We start from the raw sequence: 15,966 nt of genomic DNA on the forward strand, positions 1-15,966 counted from the left end.
TAAAGCCAAACCCTGTTCTTTTTTCCTAACCCTAACCACATGTTTTCGTTCCCTAAATGTAACCACACGCGTTTGTTGTTTAAGTAAAAAAAAAATAATTGTAATTTTGCTGTGTTGAATCGCCATAGTGCATTGAAAGAGACTGTATGTAAACGTTACATTTCCTGTGAAAACAGAAGTGTATCTTGAAAGAAGACAATGCATGTAACAGGCAGAACTTGACACAGTATCCCAGAACATCACCCAGGGTACTCAGGGTTCCTTTCACATTGTATCTGGATGTGTGCAGTCCATGACGAAACATTAATATGTGACAAGGTCAGAGTGAGAATGTGCTGGGCTGCTTTAGACCACCTCGCCAGCAGCTATGGAGACCAGACAGCCTCGACTCTCCGCTGGATCGGGTTTGGCCGTTATGCTGATGCTAGTGGCCAAATTCGAGCCACTACAGCCACTAATTAAAGGTCTCCCAAGCTGCTGCTAGCTCTCCTCCTAGAGAAGAAGTCCACAGTGGGGAGCAATTAAGGCGAATTGATGGTGGGGTGGCTAACATTAGCTAGCTATTTCTTATCTCATCTTTGGTCTGATGAACAAAAAGTAAGCGGGCGGGTGAGGAAGAGCTGAGCGAAGGCGCAGTGTGCAACTCTACAATGAAGTAAGATTAATTAATTGAATAAATAAATAACACTGGGTTACAGTATGACACGTGTGCATATGCTAGTGTTCGTCTGGTGGGATGGGCTTGGAACAGAGAGGAGAGAGAGGCTGTTTTCTTTCTTTTTTTTTGTCCTTTTCCAGATTTTATCCACCACAGCTTTAATCTCTCTTAACATGAGGCAGAATTGTTGTTTCCTTCATCTGGCACTGGTCTGTGAGTAATTCGCAGCCAGCTGACACAGTCTTTGTTGAGACCTACAGTATGGTGTGCTTAACAGATTATGACATGCTGAACAGACAAACGCTTCAGCAGAAAAGTCCACAAATTCTCTCTTTGAGCTTCTTTTTGCCACATTGTTTTACCACACACAGCTCAGCAGTGATAAATGTGTTTGTGTCTGGTGTAAAGCATGCACGCAGATACACACATATTCTTTTTTTTTATACATAGCAGTTTCTTTTGAACGGTGGCTCGCTCAATATTTTTTGCACAAACATCAATTTTACATCTGGCCCCAGAATTGTAAGAAGCTCGGGCAGGCAGCTGATTGGAGATGAATGTCTTTTTCACTAAGAACCTGCAGGATGAATGACTCACTATTTCGGGCTCCCGACAATCTTGTTCTGCATATTTATTTCCTATTTTCACTCTTTATCTTTAATTCTGCCCCCTGCATCTTTTTCTTTCCCTTCTCCAGCTGTCTGTCTTCTTTGCCTTAAATTGTATTTCAAATTGTCTTCTGTTCTTCTGTACAGTGTTCAGCTGTAATCATAAGTTAGTTTCCCCCGCTGTAAGAACTAATTTAGCCCACTCTGTCTTCATGCCAAAAGTTAATAGCAGTCTTGGTGTTTTCTTTTTGTCGCGCAACACCGACAATTATCAGTGATACTGCAATTATGCTGGAATAGACTTTAAAGGAATTATTGTGCTGCAATAATCAAGTTCAACTGAAGTAGATTTAAAAGTGGAATTAAACTTTAGTTGGAACCTATCCTGGTTGTGTGTGTGTGTGTGTACAGATAGCCAACTAATCAAGTATTGATTAACATGTGTGTGTTCAGTGTCTACTTCACTGTAAAGTTCAGATGTTGCTCTTGAAACTTGAGTGGAAATGTGTTGTACTTTGCCTGCAGGAGACAGTCGATGTCTCCCAGCTTGCTGCTGCTGCATTGGGTCCATTAGGCTCTCTGTCCGTCTGACATGTTATCAGGCTGCTGAAATTACCATCCAAGCTTGGTATTCTCATGCAAATTATGAGTTCTCACTCCAGGCCTGTATAAAACAGTCTATCTGTTACCTGTCTCTCTTCTGTTCCTTTCAGCTACCTGTCTACCTGTTTGCTTTTCTTCCTGTCTCTTACTGAAAGCAGCTCACCTCTTCGTCTGCTTGTCTGGCCTTTTCCATTCCGCCTGACTCTTCATTTTACTCATGTCTCTCTGTACCTGTCAGGTGGAATATCAGTGCATTATTAATGATTCAGCAGCCCTTTCTTTACTTTATCCACCCATCTGTTCCTTATAGTGAAGCTACTGTCCAGAGTGGACTCGCGTCAAGCTTGGTTTCCCTTCGACAGTGAAGCTGAAGGAGAGCTGTGCTGCCTGACCGACTCTTATCCTCACCTGTTACATACACTACCTGCACTGCTCTAATAACAAGACTGAGACAAATTGAGTTGGTTTCAGGTGTCAGAGCCCTTACAGGCGAAGTGGATTACTGAAATATCAGTGATGAAAAGTTTGGTTATCCAGCAAAGATCCAGATCCAGCAAAGTCTTAAAAGATAGAGGCTGGAGGGCTGGCAGGCAGAATGTCTTGAAAACTCAGTAAGCAACAGGTAGAGAAACATGCAGAAATGGCTGATATGATGGCAGCACAGCAACACTGACGGAAGGGGGGAAAGGACAGTGGCTGGTATATATGTACCAGTCCAAGACTTAATGTGGGAACTAAGCACAGGTGTGGTTCCCTGAGGAAATGAGGGGCAGGTGAGTAGGTGACTGGTAAAGGGTGGGAAACTCTCAGGACATCTGCTGGACAGTTGGGGAATAACAAGAGCCACAGAGATGCATAATGGATGCAAGGGCTGGAGGGAAGGGAGGAAGCATCTGATGCCTACCAAACACTCAAAGACTTTGAGTAGAATTCCACAATACTTTAGAAAGACTAAAGTCCAGCACCTTCTTACATCTAAGGACAATGAGAGTTTATAGTTACAGACTTGGGATCTTGCAGGGTCACTATTTGCAAGAGTACAACTAGATTCCTTTTGAGATTTATTCCCATCCTGCTCCTAGTGTAAAATATTGCGCCAAACCCCCTTTAAGAAATGGGACATATTATTAATTCCTTATGTGTCTGCAAAAACACATAACTCTAGAAACACAAGGACAAAAGGCTTCATAGTATGTAGACAGTGGTCATGTCAATTCAACATCAGTATAATTTTATCCATATATTTTCATATCCATCTTTATCTATTCTTTATCTGTTGACTTCCAGAAAGATAAACTGTATTTGCATACAAACTGTACATTTTGGATTTTGTTGCCTTTACTCGCTACCAGCATCCGTTGGTCAGCTGCACTATTCCCTTGGGAGAAGACTGTGGAATTGTGAGGCGAACCATTTCAAAATTAATGTTTCTGAATAAAATAAGTGCTGGTAGGTAGATCGGATACACGCAGAATTAAATACAGACTCTTGTTCACTCCACAATTTCTCTTTCTTTTCCACAGTCCAAGAGAACCAAGGCTTGGTCGTGTTATTGCTCCTCACTCATGTCCCCTTCGTGTTTACTGTCTACCCGTTTGCCGCTTCTTTTTTGGTGCTGGATGGATGTTGGTAGTTGTTATCAAGTTGTCATCATGACAAAAGCATACCCGTGGTGGCTATGTTGCCATTACACAAGTATAGATCTAGCTTAGGTATTTAAGCAGTCAAAAGTGCTTCCCTTCCTACATTCAAATTCATGTGAAGTATACTGAAATGGTTTTTAAATTTGCCCGTGTGCTGATGTCAGATGTATTGAGAGGATGCCCTAAAACTGGAGAAGAAGTATACTGGTACCAATCTTCAAAATTAAGGGCCGAATTCACAAAAGGATTGCATGGCTTTTGCGGGTGCTAAACCGGTAAAAATGGAGCAAACAGATAGCGTCTAATTCACAAAGCACACGCAGTGGGTGAAATGCTCCACTAACTGCGCTGCCAAGCAGATTGTGTCTTGGTGCTCCGGTGTTATTTGCACGTATTTAAATGAGGTAATATGCATATATTTGGTGGAAAAATGGCCCATTTCTATGTAAATGAGCCTCATTGATAAACAAGGTCTAATTCACTAACACCAGCGCTAATAGCCACATGCAGTTTGAGTGAAGTAAATAACGTCTTTAGAAAGCTGGTGCAAACTGGGCGCTCCTCTGTGGAAGCCTCTCGCCCAGACTTTCCAGTGATCGTGACAGTAGTGATCGTCTGTTAAATCAGTCTGTAAATAATATTTTGACATTATTATTATAATCATTATTACTTTAATGGCATCCGAAGATGCATTGAACAGGTGACAGTCTGCGGTCGTTCTCAAAACGTACTTCTGTCACGCACTTCAAAAGCAACTTTCAATAATTTATTTTACGAAACGGGGGAAACAAACGTGAACAAAAACGGTTCCATAATTCATATTAAATTCAAAAGATAACGAAAAAACAGCTACAAGTGAGAGGGAATATTGATAAAGTGGTCAAACTTGGTCAAATCCACAGCCTCAACCCATCCTACACTGTTAGACTGACTCACCAGCAGACATCACTACATGAGGGTATACAGTATTCAGTACTTTGCCAAACAAAGTCTGCCATTGTTCTGCCACGGTGTTCTTGGCGCAAAGCCAGCATTTATACTTTGCCATGTGTGGCTTATTGCAATCAGGGGCAAATCAGGGGCAAACTGCACTCAGCTGCCAAACTTTGTGAGTGTGTTTGCGCTGGTATATCATTAGCGCAATATCCTTTGTGAATAGAACGTTAAGACGGAGCAAACTGCAGGTGCAAGTGAAGTGCAATTCAAGGTGCTATCAGCGGCCGCAGTTCATTCTTTGTGAATTCGGCCCTAAGAGTTTTGTGCAGTGCCGATATAACTACAGAGGTAAATTGTTGATCATCCCTAGCATGAAGTTATAGGAAGGAGTGGTCAGAGCTAGGTTAAGAGGAGAGGTGATTATTTTATGCAGGGAAGGACCACTACAGATGTGATGTTTACTTTGATGATGTTGGTAGAAAAGTATAGAGAAGGTTGAAGACGTTGCATTGTATTGTATGGACTTAGAGAAAGCATATAACAGGGTGCTGGTAGAGGAGATATGGTAATGTATGAGAAAGTCGCGAGTAGCAGAGATGTATGTAAGATTGGTGCAGGATATGTATGAGCGTAGTGTGACAATGGTGAGACGTGCGGTAGGAGTGACAGATGGGTTCAAGGTTGAGGTGGGATTTCATCAAGGATCAGCTCTGTACTTCTTGTTGCCAATGTAATAGACAGGTTGACAGACTAGATCAGGCAGGAGTCTCCATGGACTATGATTTTCGCAGATGACATTGTGATCTATAGTGAGAGTAGGAAGCAGGTTGACGAGAGCCTGGAGATGTGGAGGTATGCACTGCGAGAAAATGTAATGAAAGTAAGTAGAAGAAAAACTGAATAGATATGTGTGAATGAGAGGGAGGACAGCAGAATGGTTGGATGCACAGAGTAGAGGTGGCAAAGGTGGAGGAGTTTAAATACTTGACGTCAACCAATCAAAGTAACAGGGAGTGTGGAGAAGAGCTGAGGAGGAGAGTGCAGGCAGGGGTGGAGTGGGTGGAGAAGAGTGTCAGGAGTGATTTGTGACAGAATAGTACCAGCAAGAATGAGAGAGAAGATTTACAGTATAGCAGTGAGGCCAAATATGTTGTATGTTTGGAGGTGGTGCCACTGATGAAAAGGCAGGAGGCATAACTGTTGGTGGCAGAGTTGAAGATTCTAAGATTTTCATTTGAGTGATAAGGATTTACATGATCAGAAATGAGTAGATAAAAGGGACAGCCTAGGTTAGACGTTTTGGTGCCAAAGTGAGAGAGGCAAGATTAGGATGGTTTGGAAATTTGCAAATGAGAGATGCTGGATGTATTGGAAGGAGGATGCTGAAGATTGAGCCACCAGGCAAGAAAAGAGAAGTTTAAAGATGTGGTGAGGGAGGATATGCAGGCGATTGATGTGACAGAGGAAGATGCAGAGGACAATAGGAGATGGAAACCGATGATCCACTGTGGCAACCCCTCATGGGAGCAGCCAGAAGAAGCAGAAGAGGAGGATGTGAAGTCAGATGCATTAATATGCATAATGGGCTAGTGTCACATGTCATTATTGTTGTAATTGATGTGGTAAAATTGGATTTGTCTCATGAGCACGGGCTCACTCCAAAGTCATCGAAATCCAGCACTTGGGCAGTGACGTCCCATAAGATTCTAAAGCCAAACCCTGGACCTACCTAGACCTAAGCAGCTCCTTTTGTTGCTCAAACCTCACCACGTGTGTTTGTTGTTGAAGAAAAAAAAAGTCAATTTGTGGTGTTGTACCAACGTAGTGCATTTATTTTGAAAGAGACTGTACGTAAACCTTAAATTTCCTGTGAAAACGGAAGTGTATCTTGAAAGAAGAGAACCTGACAAGCTGTCCCAGAACATCAACAACCAACGCACCCAGGGTACCTTGCCATATGTGGACGTGGAAAGTCCATGACCAAACTGTCAATATGTGATGAGGTCGGGTGTGAATATGTTGGTCTCATCCTTTACACAACACTGTATGACTAAATTTTAAGATGCAGCTAAAATGCTGTTTTATGTCATAAGTCAGAAATGATAAGTAATTGGCTTTACATTGCTACTGGTAGCTGTCTGATTGTTGCCTCATGGGTAAAGCCAAAACACAAGAGTTTGTAGTTCTCATCAGCTGAAAGAGTGGTGATGTCACGCTCCTCACCATCATTAACTGTAACCACATTTCTCATTGGCTGGTTAGAGTCTCTTCCTTGACAGACACTGGAGACAGAAATAAACCAGCAAGATCTCTTTGATTTAAAGTGACAGCCGTGACAGAAAGTATTCAGACCATCAGCCATCACTTCACTCCTGTTTTAATTATATCTGACAGGGTGGACACAGTAAATCTTTGTAACGCCTCTGAGACTCTGAGCCGTTTTCCTCTTCTCTCTTTTATCTTTTCTTCCCCAGTCTAATCTTCACCAGTAAAGGTCAGAGTGTCTGCTCTTTTCTGTTCTCCTGTCACTGGACACGTCTGTTAGTCAAGTGCTTATTAGCTTTGCCATTTAGCTCTTTAAAGATCAGGTTCCACCAGCCTCCAGACCAACACCAATTCTTTTTCACAGCTGAGCTTTTCCTCTTGGCCTGCCACTACACATTGTTCAGAGCCAAAGTAAAGAGACTGTTTATTTTCCAAACTCACTGCCCACACTCAAGGTGGGTAGAAACTAGTATTACGTCAACACAGAAATAAAGACTGAAGATAGATTAAAATATCATCAAAATACCAAACTAAATATTGATTTCGAGAACATTTTCCACAGGTGCTTTTGCAACAGAGCTGACCTTTTCCTACCACTAGATTCCAGTACCAAAGATGTAGTGGGTCAGCTATTTTACCCTGAAATGTAAACCTGTCACGCTTGAGTTTTATTCATTTTGCTTGCTTTAGGAAACAGAAGCATAAGACATGTATCTGAATAAGTGGCATTGCAGCTTTAAAGTTTTTGTCTGGTAGGAATCGAATGCTGTGAATCTGTGAAGGTGCAGTTGTTGAACTGAAGGCAAGTAATGATGGAAATTTCATTATTTGCCTAAGTCTGCAAACACACGCACATGGAACCCTATACAGACATCTTTGCATGGCCCATAAATGTATGACCTCTTGAACTGTACACACTTAAAGCGTGCCAACTTTGCATGCAAGCTTGACACTCCTCTGTCCTAGGAATGCTGTGAAGTGCCAAAGTGCTGTAAAGGAGGCTTGAGTCAACTGCCAATGTCAGATTCAGGAGAACAAATGCAAATTTTGTCCTGGTTGTGCTACAATGGCACAACTCTTCACTCTCACAAGAGCACTGCAGGTTCATGAAAGTTTTCCAGTTTGTCCAAAACCTTGGAGAATGCAAATGATGATGCCTCTCTGAGTATCTTGTGGCAGTTATTGTGAAAATCTGGGTTTTATATAGAGGCACCCTGTGCTTGAACTGTTTTCTTCTCAACATTAAAGAAGTATCTCACTGCTGGGAAGATTGTCTTTTCATACAACTGGGCTGTCTATGCAGTGGAAAGACTCAAATACTTTTGACATTGGTGCTATGTTACCAGACAAAACTGAGAAAAAGGGCTGTCGTATTTGTTTTGTTCAGAAGGTAGAAAACGTATCACTACCAGAACCACTGGACCAATAAATACAATATAGGAAAATACACAGTATGGTGCCCACTTCCTGTTCACAAATTCTTGTATTACAGCCGAACAGGGCATTAAAATATTTTTCGGAAGAGAAATAGAGGTGAGAAATAGACGATGCAGTGACATCTTGGTTTATATTTGATCAGCACTGCCTAGTTTTACCATTTGCTCTGAGTTTGGTTTGAGTTTGAGAGAGTGAGATAGGGTTGGTTCTCTCTCAGTTCGCTTCTATACAGCACAGATATGTGGAGGTACAATACGTATTTCGAGAAACAATGCTAGAGCCAGTGAAAATCCACCGGATGATGCGAAATGCATCATCCAGCGGATTTGAGTTGAGAAATGAGCAGAGAGATCTGGCTGCTGGTAAAATGGATTGAAGTTTGCCATAGCTCATTTAAACATGTTGCTATTTGCTGCTCAAATTGTTATGATACAAAGCTGGTTGAAAACTGGTAGAATATCTCTTTAAGTCAAGCACATTCAGTTCAGTTTCATGGACAGTATCAGGACAGACATCTGTTGATTCTCATTTGGTGGAAGGCCTGACGCCATATGCAGGAATATGTTATTTAGTTGGCTTCCATCAGACTGGGACTTCCATATGGCTGCTTGCTGCTGAACACAAGTGTCAGCCTCTCCAAGTCTGACCCCACTGTACTCTGCTGAAAGATGGCGGGTTGCTCCTTTTAGATTGAGAGTAAGTGGCAGGGCCACATGATGGAGTTGAAATACTAAGAGAGATTAAGAGGGGTAAAACTGAGTGTGTGATTAACAGCCAGATTGGTTTAGTATCACTACTGATGGAGGCAATGCATTTCATGGTGAAGACGAAGCTGAGCTTGAAGGTGAAACTCTAAATTTACGAGTGGTTCTAGGTTCAGTCCATACTCAGTTTCACCAGTTTCAACACCACCTGGTGGTCCTTGCTTGTTGTACCCATATGACATTAGCTGTTTGGCCGACTGCTGGACCACACAAACAACACACAAATGTCTTACAGCTGATTCTTTTGTGATGGATTTGTGGAGCAAAAAAGGCTTTCTAATCCCACAGGCATCATATTGCCTTCAGCTCCCCTACCAAAATTGAACAGCTCAGTACCGTCCCCTGGAGGCTTAGGATAAATTCTGTTTGTTGCTTTGTTTCAAAAATGCTAGCTTCCTGCTGCTGCAACAAAAAGCAGACAACAGCATTGTAACATGAGGACAAGTGACATTTAAACTGTTTGTTTGTCTGTTTGTTCTTTTAATGCTTTCCAAGAGTTTGATGACTCTTGGCGTCTGTGTGTGTGCAGGCTCTCTTCATCTCACTCTTTCGCTGTATTAATGGTTGTTTATGTTTGTGCCATGCCCTTGTCATTGGTGTGTGTGTGTGTGTGTGTGTGTGTGTGTGTGCGCTCAGTGGGACACCGCTCAGCAGCCTCCTTCTGCAGAATTGTCCATCTGGCGTTTGAGCTCTGAGGCGTTGCTTTGGCCTGACAAAGCACTTACCAAAACACACACACACACACACACACACAGGCTCCGTCTTTCTCTTGTAGCAGTTGCCCCTGTGTTTGTAAACACAGACAAATTTAATGACAGTGAGTTTGTATATGGCTAATCAATAACACCGCAGCCTTTATTGGGATAAGACACATTGTTACAAGTATAATGTGCAACTCTGCAATACCATACAAAGGAAATGTTGTCAGCTTATTGAAAAAAAATGCACATTTTTAAACGTGTATCAGCATTTCTTTCCCCAAACTCTTTTTTTTCAACCTATTGACCCAGAATACAACCGATCAATATGTTACAACACTGCTCTTTATTGTTGATATGTAATACGGGAAAGGATGCAGACCTGCGGGGGTACTGTAAAACTAATCAATGCTTGGCACCACAACCTCCTATTGATGATATTCTATATAGCAAAGGATCCAGACTTGCAAGCAAACTGTACAAGCAATCAATAGATCACGCCACAGCCTTCTAGCAATGCTATATTTGGGAAAGGACACTAATGGCCTGGCATTCTGTGCAGCAGATCAATGCATGCCACCGCAACCTCTTATTGATGATGGCTTGTTTTGGAAATGTAATACACAAGAATGTGTGGAGTAAACTTGTTGTCACAAACTCAATCCAGTAAAAACATCTAGGCAGTAAGGTCATAGAAGAAGGAGGCGCAGGACATTTGAGAGCAGAAATCATTTCATAAACATCAAAAAACACCACATGCTTCTTAGACAATCAATGCGTAGTTTCTGTTGTGGCTGTCAAAGGGATTCTGAGAAGCAAAGGAACTAACAAAAAATTTGAATATCAGTGACACAGTTGCAAATTGACTGTATTGTGTCATTAAAAAATAACTTGCAATTAAACAGCTGATGAGGCTGGTATCCAAAGGTGGCACTGTTGGTCGGTCCACTTCTTTGAAACAGGACAAAATATCTTGCCAACTATTGGATGGATTGCCTTGAAACTTGGTAGAGACATTCTTGCCTTAAAATGTGGCAATATTTAATCAGGACTTTGTGTGTTAAATGAAGCAGCTGCAGATCATTCCAGGACCAGGGACCGTAATAGAATAGACTTGTTTTGGCAGCCGCTGTGCTGGTAAAAGGCACTTTAAACTGTAGCAGGGCTGTACTTGACTCAGAATTCTGTCAGTTGAATTGGATCTGGCTGTTCAATACATATATTTGTTTCTTGTTCTCCATACAGAATTTGAGAGTTTGAACAGGGTTCAGCAGGACAGTCAGGGTCACAGTGATGCTCATGTAATATAGTAAACAAGACAAGTTAGCCCTCCAAGCTAATGCAGGCTAACTGTTCTGAAGACAGATCGGACATGAGCAACAACATTTACGATAGGCTATATCAAACAAAAGCCAAAGACTCTATCTTATTAAGTTACTGTGAGCTGTAAACTTACCACTTCTATGCAGAAGACAGAAGACAGATGATGCTCACAGGTAGCTCCAGACCCTGCCCACTCTGAGTATCAGAGATTAGAGCAGCGTGAAAGCAAGAAGTACTCACTCTAAAAAACTAAATATGGGGACCGAAACATGTCCAGAAATACACTGACTGACAAAAAAATAAAATAAAACAAACACTGCTTACCTTAAAGGAATGTCATTCAACTGAGGGGTCGCCAACTGATAATTTTGCAGCCTGAGATGCTGGCATGTGGCTTAAGGCATTACTGTGCCGGTTTCATTTCAACATGGGTGGGGACATATATCAGGCGGGGGTTTAGATGTCCTGCCCTAGGATATTTTGAGCATCAAACACTTAATTTCCTGCACTCTGGTTAAGTTTTATGGAAATGTCTTTATTTATGTAAAGAAAAACACAATATTTAGGTGGCAGGTGATTCAAACCATAGAAATATGCTATATATATGTTCAAAACTTTCTTCACATTCAAAACACATATCTGTGTTCTCTGAGAAGTCAGGAATAAATATGTATTTGAGAAAGGAGTTGTGATATCATGGAAAAAACTACACTACCTGCCCCGTAGGGCTCTGTGCATTACGTTATTGCTCTGCTGATGTGGTATTATCTCCTTCAGACCATCTGACACACACAGAACCCCATTTGGGACTCTTTCTGGGTGAGGCAAAGTTAAAGGGGCAGTGCGCTGCTCTTTAATGAAAACATAGTGATTAGACATACGGTAGTATGGGATCACCCCATCCATCCATCCATTTTCGTAATCGCTTATCCTCTTGAAGGTCATGGGGGGGCTGGAGCCTATCCCAGCTGACACTGGGCAAGAGGTGGGGTACACCTTGGACAGCTCGCCAGATTATCACAGGGCTGACACACAGAGACAGACAACCATTCACACTCACATTCACATTCACACCTACGGACAATTTAGAGTCACCAATTAACCTGCATGTCTTTGGACTGTGGGAGGAAGCTGGAGTACCTGGAGAAAACCCACACTGACATGGGGAGAACATGCAAGCTGCACACAGAAGGGCTCCCTCCTGGGATCGAATCAGCAACGCTCTTGCTGTAAAGTGACAGTGCTAACTACTACACCACCGTGCTGCCTGGACCGTCCCATATTGAAAAAAACAAAAAACACTGTCCCTTACTAAATCTGATGAGATGCAATTTGTCCTGTAGTTTCTTGCACAGAACTGTCAGAATGAGAGTAATGTGAACAAGTTCACTCAAATATTGGCTGGGACAATTCTGTCCTCCCAAAATGTTGGTAGGTACATGTCCATACCATCTATATACAAACCTATGCCCTTGGCCTCACAGAGCTGCCAGCATGACTTAGACCCTGTAGTGTGTTGTCTTGCTCCTATTTAAGCCATTTGTGTGCTTTATGTAATAAATACAGCCTTATTAATCAGCAGCTAAAGCAATTGTTAAAAACTTTTATAAAACTATTTTTCATTTTATTTATATATTTTCTGTGTGAGTAACAAAGAGGGGGCTACAATGCATTTCATTTTGCAATCCTGTATTGTATGATGACAGTTAAGATTACAGGTTAGAAGTCATGTATAATGGTGCACTTTTGTGCTGAGAAACTGAGTGGGAAAAGTATAAAAAAGTCTGTCAGCCTGGAGGCCTGCTAAACAACATTGCATTGTCTCATTAAACAAAAAAAAGTCACAGTCTTAAGACAAATGTCAAACCAGCATTAAAGGCTGTGGCAGCTGCAGGTTAGTAAATTGGAAAAATTGCTCAGATTTGGCAGAGGCTTTCATTCTGATGAATGTCTTCTATTGATTTATGAAGACAAATGGACTCGTGAAATTCCAACATGTACTGTGTCTAAAATGGAAATCAGTTAACTGTGTGTGTAATACACGGCAGCAGTCTGAGTGCATTACGTTTTTAAATTCAATTTTCTACATTAAAAAACTCCTGCAGTGTGTTGGAATGAAACCAATCATCTGTTCCAGCACAACAAGTGAAATACACAACACTGTGTTCAATTATGGCACTGAGATTGGTTTTAAACTGTTCCACTAAATTGTGCTTTATTTAGGCTGTGTAACAACAACATGTGTTGCGAGGTAAAAGGTCAATTCATCCCTCCCACACATCAGCTGAAAACTCATAGACTGGAATGTAATAAATCAATCTTTTCTTTAATTTTCTCTCCTTCTGCAGGAGCTGGAGGTTGGTCTCCTCTCACCTCAGACAGGTATCAGTGGCTGGAGGTGGACTTGGGTGAGCGGACGAAGATCACTGCTGTCGCTACTCAGGGCCGCTACGGCAGCTCTGATTGGCAGACATCGTACCTGCTGATGTTCAGTGACACGGGACACAACTGGAAACAGTACAGACAGGAGGACAGCATAGGGGTGAGTCCATAGTGTTTATCTGAAATGTATTTGACAAGCACATAAAGAATGGCAAATAAACATATGAAGGAAGGAGACAGTGTGGACACATGGATGCCAATCACTTACACATTTTTTGGACATGTCCAAAAATTCAAATATTTTGGAATATGAAATACCTATTGATATCACGGTCCTGTATTTCGGTGTAATAAGGGAAAATGTAATTAATAAAAAAGATTGATATTTGTGTAAAAAACTGTTTATTGCCAACAAGGCTACAAAGAACTGGTGCAAATGTGAGCCTCCAAGCCTTTAACAATGCATGGACAAAACCAAGGAGATCTTTATAATGGAAAAGATGATTTCTCTGAGGTCTAGAGGAGCATTATTCCTCACAAAATGCGAAAAATGGACTGTCTTTATTTCAGAAGAAGTCAGTGCAGCTTCACTGTGAATGTCTGTGGATGATAAGGCAGTTTAATATGTGGACTAGTGAATACTCAACTGGTGTGCCCCGACACAGTGATCTCTAGTATTTTAAATGAAGAGTTGAAAAAAATATGCCGGAAAAATAACTTTTTTTTACATACCCTATTCAAGTTTACAGTATTTACCTGAGACAGTTCTTACATTCTCAACTGCAAAAAATATGTAAAAAAAAATAGTACATGTGCTAGCATTCAATCTCAGGCTAACAAGGAGAAACAACTCCATCAGAGCTTACTGTAAGTACATTAATAAAGAAAAAGCAGATACACCACACACAGGTGGGCTGAATTGCTTCCTCTTTTAATTTAGTCTTTATTTGAAATGTTACAAACAGTGTGTTTTGCATGGCTTCATCTGATTTGTTGTATAATACAATGCACAGGCATTTTGAACAAGGCTGCAGCTGCACTGAATCCAATCAGCAGCAGGGTGATCATGTGCTGAGCAGACTCCATAGATGGTTCTGTACATTAATAAAGAAATCAATCTTTTGTCAACAATTCTGACTTGTATGTCATCTTACTATATAATGATGAAAACTCTGTGTGTGTGTGTGTGTGTGTGTGTGTGTGTGTGTTCCACGTTTTTCTCCTCACTGACTTGGTCAATCCATGTGAAATTTGGCACAGTGGTAGAGGGTCATGGGAGGATGTGAATGAAGCAATATTACATCAATTGGCCAAAGGGGGCGCTATAGCAACTGATTGAAATTGCAAACTTTGAATGGGCATATCTCATGCCCCATATGTCGTAGAGACATGAAACTTTGCATAGACATGCCTCTCCTCATGAGGAACAAATTTGCCTCAAGAACCCATAACTTCCGGTTATATAGATTTTCCACCATTTTGAATTTTTTGAAAAACACTTAAAATCTTACTTCCTAGGAAGTTTGACTGATCTGCATGAGACTCTGTGAACATAATCTAGGGACCAATATCTAAAGTTCCCTCTTGGCAAAAGTTGGAAAACTTATTAAAATTGAGCTTCTATAAGGCAATGAATATTGCGGAGAGTGTGGCTCATCACATAAAGGTGTATAACATCTCAAGGGTTTCACCGATCACCACGCAACTTCGTAGGCATATGACCACACATAATCTGAGGGGACCCCTCCATTATTGACCCCATCAAACAAAATGGGGGCGCTAGAGAGCCAATTTCTTATCTAGGCCTAACCGCCATATCGATTTTTACTAAACTTGGTAGATATGTAGAACAGGACGCCTCAAGGTGACTGGAGAAATTTAACTCTAATTGGCAACTGGGTGGCGCTATAACAACAGAAAAATGCTTAAAAATGGCTAAAATGCGACCGATCGCTGTGGCTCCCCCTGTGGCCCAATGTTGTAGTTTTTTTTTTTTTTTAATTTTTGTTATGACAAATTCATGGTATGGTGTGCTGTACATAATCACAGAAACTGTCAGTGTGTCATTCTGTCTGTCCCACATTTTTCTACTCACTGACGTGGTCAATCTATGTGAAACTGCACTTAGGCATTGAGGATTGGCATAGGTAGAAGGTGACAAAGCTACCAATGGGTATGGACTAGTGATTGTATAGTAATTAAATCTTATTGCAGACCATGGATTTATTATCCTTTTTACCTCAATGTATTGTCTGTTAACTTTTCACACCGGCAAGAAGACATTCTAGGTGTCTACGATCAGTGTTGGGGAAGTTACTTTTAAAAAGTAGTGTTTGCTCGTTACTCGTTACTTCTTAAAAGAAGTAATCCCTTACTTTACTTAGTTACCCTCTGTGAAAAGTAACTTTTTTCGTTACTCGTTACTTTTACGTTACTTTTATGGTGCTTGACTTTGGGTAGAACCCCATCTCATTTCCTAAATGTGAAAAAATCTGAGTTTCCCACTGGTATTTACCACTTTGGTGATAAAATAAAGATTAAAGAGTGAGAGTTAATTTGTGTTAACTAGGCTACATGAATTTGTTACATGACAGATTACTACTACTAATAGCCAGACCTGCTGCATCACTGAATGAGGAAAATATTAAT

At 41.2% G+C, this 15,966-nt stretch overlaps 1 protein-coding gene across 1 annotated transcript in view; it reads left to right on the plus strand.

Annotated features, from left to right (window-relative positions):
* The window catches only part of LOC117272031 (contactin-associated protein-like 4), a 143,577-nt gene that overhangs the window by 42,673 nt on the left and 84,938 nt on the right, over window positions 1–15,966 (plus strand). The window contains exon 3 of the mRNA XM_078172989.1: window positions 13,284–13,477. Coding sequence (XP_078029115.1) covers window positions 13,284–13,477 — 194 coding nt within the window. The remainder of the gene's footprint in view (window positions 1–13,283; window positions 13,478–15,966) is intronic.

This window comes from Epinephelus lanceolatus, chromosome 12, assembly GCF_041903045.1.
Source record: "Epinephelus lanceolatus isolate andai-2023 chromosome 12, ASM4190304v1, whole genome shotgun sequence".
Taxonomy (NCBI): domain Eukaryota; kingdom Metazoa; phylum Chordata; class Actinopteri; order Perciformes; family Serranidae; genus Epinephelus; species Epinephelus lanceolatus.